General features: G+C 37.5%; 1 protein-coding gene across 2 annotated transcripts in view; it reads right to left on the reverse strand.

The window, feature by feature from the left end:
- Positions 1–8,723, reverse strand: part of LOC129672188 (contactin-associated protein like 5-1-like) — a 715,327-nt gene that overhangs the window by 21,450 nt on the left and 685,154 nt on the right. For both annotated transcript variants that reach the window (XM_055601503.1, XM_055601502.1), the window contains exon 20: positions 1,095–1,225. In XM_055601503.1, the coding sequence (XP_055457478.1) occupies positions 1,095–1,225 (131 nt within the window). The remainder of the gene's footprint in view (positions 1–1,094; positions 1,226–8,723) is intronic.

The following is an 8,723-nucleotide window of genomic DNA, read 5'->3' on the forward strand; positions in this document are numbered from 1 at the left end:
GGGTTTATTCCCTTGAACCAGAAAGATCTTGGTTGTTTTTTTTTTTATGCATTCAATAAATACTTGGTTTGTGCTTTAGAGAACTATTCTGTGGAGCTAGAAAGGTATTAAAAAGACTGAAACACAGGAGGATGTTGGAGCTCTGCTTGTGAGAAGACCATGATATCAGACTCATAGGTAGTAGGGCAAGCCTTAGAGCTTTGAGGTATTGAGTTTAGCTATGTGAGGGTGACAGCATACAAGGTATCAGGTCCAGGTAGAAGGAGATAGGCTAATGAGACTATGTGATTCCTCTTCTAAAAGACACATAGTTCACAGTGGAAGAGAGGAAAGCCATCTTCTGAGAGAGAAGATGTCACTGCATCTGCTGGTGTCAAATAAAGAGGAGAGCATTAGAAGTGACAAATTTGGAGTACGCGATGAATAGATTAAACTTGCCTAAAGAAAATGGTGACTGCCAAGCTTATTAACATTTCACTTTCATTTAAGACCAAAGAAGGGTAGTCTAGACTTTGGGCTGACTTTATCAAGATCCGCCTTGGCCAGCTGTTAGTTTTCTATACATAGTTACTAATATTTCACAGAAGCCTACCACATTGTTTTCTCAGACAGCTCTGCCTGTGCAAAACCTTCTCTATTATTTCTACCCTGCCAACTCTTCCTTGTCATCCAGACCCAGTTTGCACTAGGAACTAAGCAGTGGTGTGGAGCAGAAACCTGTGTCTTCCCAAGGGCTTCTATGTCTCCTGTGCCTTCTTCTATACTCACCTGCATTCCATGCCCACTTCCCCTGAAACCCTTGCTATAGTCTTCTATCCACAATCTCTTCACATGCATCCGTTCTTCATTCAATCTGATCAAGAATGGATTAAACTTGAGCATAACAATAGCTCTGGTGGGGGATGCAAGAATTTGTATTTCTAGGTCTATCCCAGGTGATGGTGATGCTAGTGGAAAGTAGGACCATGGCTAAGGGCTGGGCTGGAGACTAGGTCGACTTCATAGTTCAGTATGTGGCTAGAGTCAGAATCTCAGACATGTTTGGTGGAGAAGCTTGGTATGTAGGCTGAGTGGAAAGTTGAGAAGTGAAGTACCTGAATGGAAAGTTCTGGCCCCTCTCGGCTAATCTTCACCTGATGAACCCTTCTGTTGGCCAAATTCTCTGTGCTGATGGTGAATACATGGTTTTCTTCCTTGTTTAGTCCATAGAGAACTTGTAAACTTCCTTGAAAGAAAATAAAGGGGGGGGGGTTCAGATTAAGAATAGCAAGTACAACATAGAAAGATGTGATCAAATTGTTCATAAATTGGTGATTTCTATTTTTGGGCCTCAATCACTAAGCATTTTGAAAAATCCATGTGGTCATCAGAGTTGAATTACAAATTTCTGAATATAGATACTAATTAAAGTTAGTGTGTGTGGTTATTGTTGTAGTTGTTTTGTATATATGCCATTTTAAATAAAAGTACTAGTTTGAGATGAACACATTGCTGTAGACATGTCCTGTCAGCACTGTATAGGCTGAGACAGGAAGATCAGAGTTTCAGGAGAGCTGGAATACACAGTGAGACTGTGCCTCAAAAAACAGATAGAAAGAAAGAGAAAAAAGAGAGAGTGGGAAGAAAGGAAGGAAAGGGAGGCCAAGGAGGGAGAAGAGAATGGAAGAAACTGATACACTTTGACAAACACACCCACTGATCTGTTATGAAACTAGAATGTGAGAACATGAACATGGTTATTTTCATGACATGGTTCTCTTGCAATCACTTTCTTCTTTCTGAGCTTGAGAAAGAGGAGAACTCCCTGTTTTCACCCACTTTTATGCAATGCAATATTTCCTGTTTAAGTGTGGTCTGGTGAAGACATGGTGACCACTCTAAATCTTCATGGCTGCTTAAGAATTTCAAAATTTACCAGGAGAGTGTTTTTCAATCAACTGCTCATTACATATGATGTCAGGAATTCAGATGACTGAATCTCAACCTCAGAGCTTACATAATGAAAAAGTAAAGAAGATTTGGGGAGTCTGGAAAGGCCTATGAAGGACTTTCTTTTCTTGTCTTTTTGTATGTGAGGAGGAAGAAGATTCAGAAAGACAAAGCATTACAGCATAAATAGAATGGATACTGTACTGTGAATATTCTTTTTTTTTTTAATTTGAAAGCTACTCCATATGAAAAAATAGCTTGCAAAACCAAAATTCATTGGCTTCTTTACCCCAGGAACATTTGCTCATTTCACCTCTCTAACAAAGCTGGCTGAGATACATGAGCAGAGCAGCTTAAGTCGCTTTCCCACTGCTGATGGGTCAGCTGCACTGTAAAGTTGGTCTACCTCAGATAGGAGAAGCTCTCCCTTTGAATAAACAAGAGAGCAGAAAATGTTGTGAACAGAGTACAGTGTAATACACGGAGAAAAATTAAGGAGAAAAGAACATTTCCTCAAATTTGGTCCAACAAGTATTATTCTGATCAGCCTTTTATGTTTTCTCATTTACTTGACCTTCATCAAATAACTCATTGTCCCACTGCTGGCAATCATAGGAAAACAACAGGTCTGTGTTCAAGAGTGATATTCCTAGTAATTTTCTCTGTGCTAGAATACTCTTTTCTGTTCTCTGTACCGTTCTGTGATAGTTAATATTCATTGTCTTTATCTTCCTCAGGGTTCTCCCCAGCATATTCCCCCCTCAACCTATAATTGGTAAACACTTTAGGATTATAGTCCCAGTGGAAGTAAACTGTTACAGGGAATGCACTATCAATATTACAAACTGAAAAATAGGCTAAGTGCCAGATCAGAAGTACATTGAGAGCAATGTATCATACTTCATTTATTTCCCACATGGTGTCATTTTTCTCACTAGTACACATTAGCAGGGCTGTGTATAAAGGGGTCACCTCCTCAGCATGAATATGGACAGAGATCTGCTCTTCACAATGTGAAAATTAAAAATAAAAGTGGTTTTTTGAAATGCAGTTAGCTCTTCTTTTCCAAATATATTCCTGTAATAAACATTTGTAATAGAACACATGATGGTCTCCACAAGTACCCCATAAAATGTTAGTGGATTCTTTTAATGTTGATACATTCACATTATATCTATCTTCTTTTTTTTTTTTTTACTTTTTTACACATTTGGGCCACATCTATATCTTTATCTCCCTTCTGTCTCTGTGTCACTCTTTGTCTTTATTTGTTGCTGTTTTCTCTCTCTCTCTCTCTGTGTGTGTGTGTGTGTGTGTGTGTGTGTGTGTTTATGTTGCAGGATATTTGGTCCCATTGTGAACCCTAAAATTGTGAATTTTAAAACCCTGTTACTTATTTGATGTGGGTGAGCCATATCACACATCTGTAATCCAACAACTTTTTGTTGTAAACAGGTGATTATTGTATGGTTCATCAGTCCTAGCAAACAACTTTAATCCAAGAGCTTTCTGTACACAGGAATTAATAAAGTTAACCCTAGGTCAAGAGGCAGAGCAGGAAACTAGGTGACATAGATTAAAGAGTAGGATGGACTTTGTGGTGAAAGTTAGTTACAACAGCATGGAGAAGAAAGCTTTTAGCTCAAGCTCTGGCTTTAGCTTAGGTTTCAGCTTCTCAGCTCCCTGATATTTTGGACTTTGAGCTAGAAAGATTTGGGCTTGAATTGTTTGTTTGTTTGTTTGTTTGTTTTGGCCTTTTCCTCCTGAGCTATCAATTGAGTAGTGAGCCCCCCCCCTTTTTTTCCATTCACAGGTAAGAGAATGAGAAGGAAGATCAGCTGGGTACCTTCTCTGTCTCTCTGAGCTAGCTTTTTTTGCACAGCATCTGGCTCCTGAGTCTTTATTGGTAAAATAGAATGGTTGCAATTTTCTTTTTCTTTTTTTCTTTTTTTTTTTTTTTTCTTAAAACAACGTTTTGCCACTCCAATGAGTGGCATGACCCCATAGACAGAGAGATCACTCCAGTTGTGGACAAACTGAGAAGCCATCAGATTTGGTAAATTATCTGTGAAGTCCTCTAAGAGACAATTAAGGATTAGAACTACCACAATAGAAGCACTACCCTGTTTAGTGCTACTGCAGATGGCCACAAAATAGATGCTTTAAATAAAAAGCTAAATAACATAACTAAAATTATCTTAATACCAATTATTAATATCATTTTGTTATTTTTAATTTATATTTAATACTCAGTAGTTATCCTATACTTGCTTTAAGAAAAATCCTTTAGAGAAACAGGAAAAAGAAAAATATAAAAAGTGCATTGATAAGATACAAGCTTAGAAGGAAAATTAGAGAGACTTATAAATGAGAATAAAAATACTCGGACTCAGAGGGATTTAGGCAAGACTTAGAAAGATTTATTGACGAGATCAAGAAGAATACCCAGACACAGATAGATTAATTTAGACAAACCTTAGATACATCTAAGAAAAATAGATACACACAGAGGAATTTAGACAAGCCTTAGAAAGACCTATAAATGATAATAAGGAAAACTCACAGACAGACCGAGGAATTTAGAAAAAAGCCTATCATGCTACAGCATAATGAAATTGGAAGAAGGCAGCCTAAGTTTGTTAGAAAAACCAGCCTTAGTATATGCAGTTTCTATACAATACCTATCAAGAGATGATAGGCTGAAGTTTAAAGGAATTTAAATTGAATCCTACAGATATATTAGATTTGAGGAGATTTAAGGAAGCAATCATCTCCTATGGTGTGCATTCATCCTATGTTAAGCAGATGTTAAATTTGTGGTCAACTCAGAACAAGACTATCCCTCAAGACCGGAAAGATATGGCAACAGCAATATTGGAACCTGGTCCTTAGGTACAGTGGCAATCATGGTGGAAAGAGGAAGCAAAGGTCATAGCACAACAAAATCATGCCAAAGGTATTGATATTTCCCAAGATTAATTTCTTGGTGGAGATCAATATACTGATTTACAAAGGCAATTTGAATTTGAAGATCACATCTTGGGACGATGTCATCGAGCAGCTTTAAATGCTTGGGGTAAGGATGAAGAACCAGGAAAGAGGACTGAGTCATTCACTTAAATTTACAAGGCCCAAAAGAAGAGTTTTTTTCATTTTTTGCAGATTGACTTCAGCTATAAATGGAATTATAACAGATTGAGTAAGCAGAAAATACTAACTGAAACTTTGGCTTTTGAAAATGCTAACTCAGATTGCAAAATAGTGAGAAGACCTTTAAAGGCAATATCAGCACCTATAGAGGAATGGATTAGAGTTGCAGATGATATTGGATCTCATGTTTGTGATGCTAATTTGACAGGAGAAGTGATTTCTAAAAACCTTAGAAATCAAAATGGCAGAGTTTTCATTCTGGTAAACATGTAAAAGCATTGTAGGCCAGTCTTTCCTGAAAAGAATAGTTTTTCTAGAGATAATCCAAAAATAAGTCTGGACAAAGACAGGCATTTGACTAATGGGTGCAAACCAACAAGAGATAGGAAAGGCAAACCTTTGGCTTTGGGAAACACCTGACAGGGCCTCCTACAAGCAGCAACATCAAAACTGTTTCAGTCATTCCCTGCCAGTGTAGGAGCAACTCATCTACAGAACAATTAAAGTTTTAGTGCCAGTTGTTGAAAACAACACTGCTCTGGATGTAATCAAGGACAAAAAATTTTCAATAGATGATATAAAAATTCAAGAAAGATCACAAAACAAATATTTGGCAAACTGCTATAAGTGATCAGAGACTTGATTAATAATAAAAATAAATGGCATTGGAATTGAAGATTTAGTAGACACAGGAGCAGATGTAACAATAATTTTACCAACACTGTGCATCCAGATTGGCCCCTTCAAGAAGTAAATATTCAGATTCTAGGGGTTGAAACTTTATGTCAAGTAAAACAAAGTGCAAGATGGGTTGAGTGTATAGGGCCTGAAGGACCAACAGGAAAATTAAAATCATATGTGACTAGCGTAGCTATGAATATATGGTAGCATGCTTTGTTACAGCAATGGAAAACACAGATCAGCATTCCTCCAATCTCTGAAACAAACTATAAAATAAAGAATGCTTCTGAGAAAAACATAAAATGTATTATTGAGAACAGTCACAGACTGTCCATGTTGTCCATAAGTAGGACATGACAGTTGTAGGTCTTTTAAAGCCACCAACTGCCCTACCTTTAAAATGGCTGACAAGCCTGTATAGGTTTAAAAAAAAAATACAGGTATTAGAACAGCTCGTATAAGAGCAGAAAAAATGCTTAACACATTGGAAAAGTCAGAATTAACGTCTTTATTTATTCAACTAAACAAGTAATTAGAAATAGAAATCATCCATTATAGATAACACATATCAGAGCTCATATGGTCCTGCCAGGTCCCCTAGCAAAAGATAATGATGAAATTGATCAGCGGTTAATAGAAATGAGATAGAAGCCTCCAAATTTCATAAGAAACACCATGTTAATAGCAAAACTGTTATAAAAATGATAGAGACATTAAAGGAAGAAAATAAAGCTCTCAAAGTATCACAGCAAAAGACATTCAAACTGATGAAACAATTGAGCAAATGCCTTAAATAAATTAAAGAATTACAGGAAACCACAATCAAATAGAAGAAAATGAATAAAACTGTTCAAGACCTAAAATTCCAGCTGGAAGCAATAAAAAACAACAAACAAACAAAAAAACAAAAGAACAACAAAAAAACACAATCTGAGACAGTCCTGGAGATAGAAAACCTAGGGAAGAGGAAAGGAATTATAGACATAGCATTCCCAAAAGCATACAAGAGATGGAAAAGAAAACCTCAGGGGTAGAAGATATGAATCAAGAAATCAATACAGCAGTCAAAGAAACTATTTAAACTAAAAAGCTCCTGACACAGAACATCCAAGAAATCTGGGACACTATGAAAAGACCAAACCTAAGAATAATAGGAATAGAAGAAGACTCTCTGCTAACATATAAATACATAAAGAATTTACTATTTAACAGCCACACAAAACAAATAACCTGGATAGAATGGACACATCCTGAATGAATATTTCAAAGAAGATACACACCATTCAAAAGGAATGAAAAGACCTCAATCAGAGAAATGGGAATCAAAGCCAAATTGAGATAAGTCCTTATACTCATTGACACTGGTATTACTAAAATGACAAGAGAAAACAAGAGTTAGCAAGACAAAGACAATGTGGTAGCTTTATGAATTTCATATTCTACTATATGATCCATTTTCTTTTGTCTACAGACGCTCTTCATAACAATACTTAAAACTTTAAAATGCCTGGCAGTGTATCATTTACATATGAATACTCTTTGTTTCACTGGCCACAGACCTTGGGTGACCATCTGAGGCCTGGTGCCAGGTTGGTGGAAAGCTGCTGCAAGGTTCACCTTTCCTCTCAAAAGGAGCTTCCTCCCCTGTTCTTCATCTCTCTTTTGTCTTGTGTAGGGTTCAGCCTGTGTGGGCGATCTGTTGATATGTTCCACTTAAGGCGCATATCCCTCTGCATGCGCAGTGTTATAGGCACACACTCATAAAAGCAGGGCACCAGGGAGCAATGGAGAACCACATGCAGTCATTGTGAGGTGATCAAAAGAAGTATTACAAGGGAGCTGACCCAGGCCTAAACACAGATATCACAAAATGTTTCTTTCAGTGGAGAAACATTCTCAATTTGTGTCTGAAAGACTACGTAAACACTGTAGAAAAGGCTTAATCTGTAGGGTGCTTCCTGGACAAGCACTATGATTTTTGTTTAGTCCCAGCATTGATGAAAAATCTGGCCACAAGGTGCACACCTGAAACCTCAGTGTCAGATGAAGTGGAAACATGTGGATCCCTAGAATTAGCTGGTCACCCACCAGCCGACCCATTCCAAGAGTTTCAATTTATGACAGTCCCTGTCTGAGAAAATAAGCAGGTGGAAAGCCATAGAGTAAGGCCCAGACTTCTGCTTCTGATATCCTCACATTTGCACATAGACACAAATATCTATATGTGCATAACACATAACACTTGCAGTAAAAGCAAGAGCTAAAACTAAAATGCTTTACTAGAGGGAATAATGTTTTTTTTTTTTTTTTTTTTTAACATGGAAAGCTCAATAGGTGAAGCTCCTTGTGCAAGCATGGGGACCTGTGTTTGAATTGCCAGCACTCACATAAAATCTGGTTATGACAATGCTTGCATATAATTCAAGCTTTTCAAAGGTATAGAGAAAGGTAGATATTGGAAAGTGTGATCAGTCTGCCTTTGATTGACTAGGAGACCCTGTCTCAAGGGCTTATGGTAGAAAGTGACAGAAGAAAACATCAACTGTCTGTCTCCTGTATGTGTGAGTATGGAAGTAAACACACACACAGATGCACACCATCCCTTTTGTAAATACCTCTTTAGTTGGATCTGAAAAGGGGATCATGCCTGACTTTATGCCCTTCCTGGAGCAGGGTGGTATGTCCTCACTCCTGTCTTGGTCACCGCTGTTGCACTCAGTTTGCATCCCTGAAGAGTTTGGATGTAAGTAAGTTGGAGTTGCAGCTGTGCAGTGTCATTGAAGAGTAATTTATATACAACTTTTCTAATCAGATACATGTAATCTTACACATAGAGTTGAGGAATTGCTATTTTATCTTTACTTGAAAGCTTGATTGAAAATTGAACAGAACAAGATGGAGAAAGGAAGGAAGGAAGGAAGGAAGGAAGGAAGGAAGGAAGGAAGGAAGGAAGGAAGGAAGGA

Source organism: Psammomys obesus, unplaced genomic scaffold, assembly GCF_907164565.1.
Source record: "Psammomys obesus unplaced genomic scaffold, mPsaObe1.curated_primary_1811, whole genome shotgun sequence".
Taxonomy (NCBI): domain Eukaryota; kingdom Metazoa; phylum Chordata; class Mammalia; order Rodentia; family Muridae; genus Psammomys; species Psammomys obesus.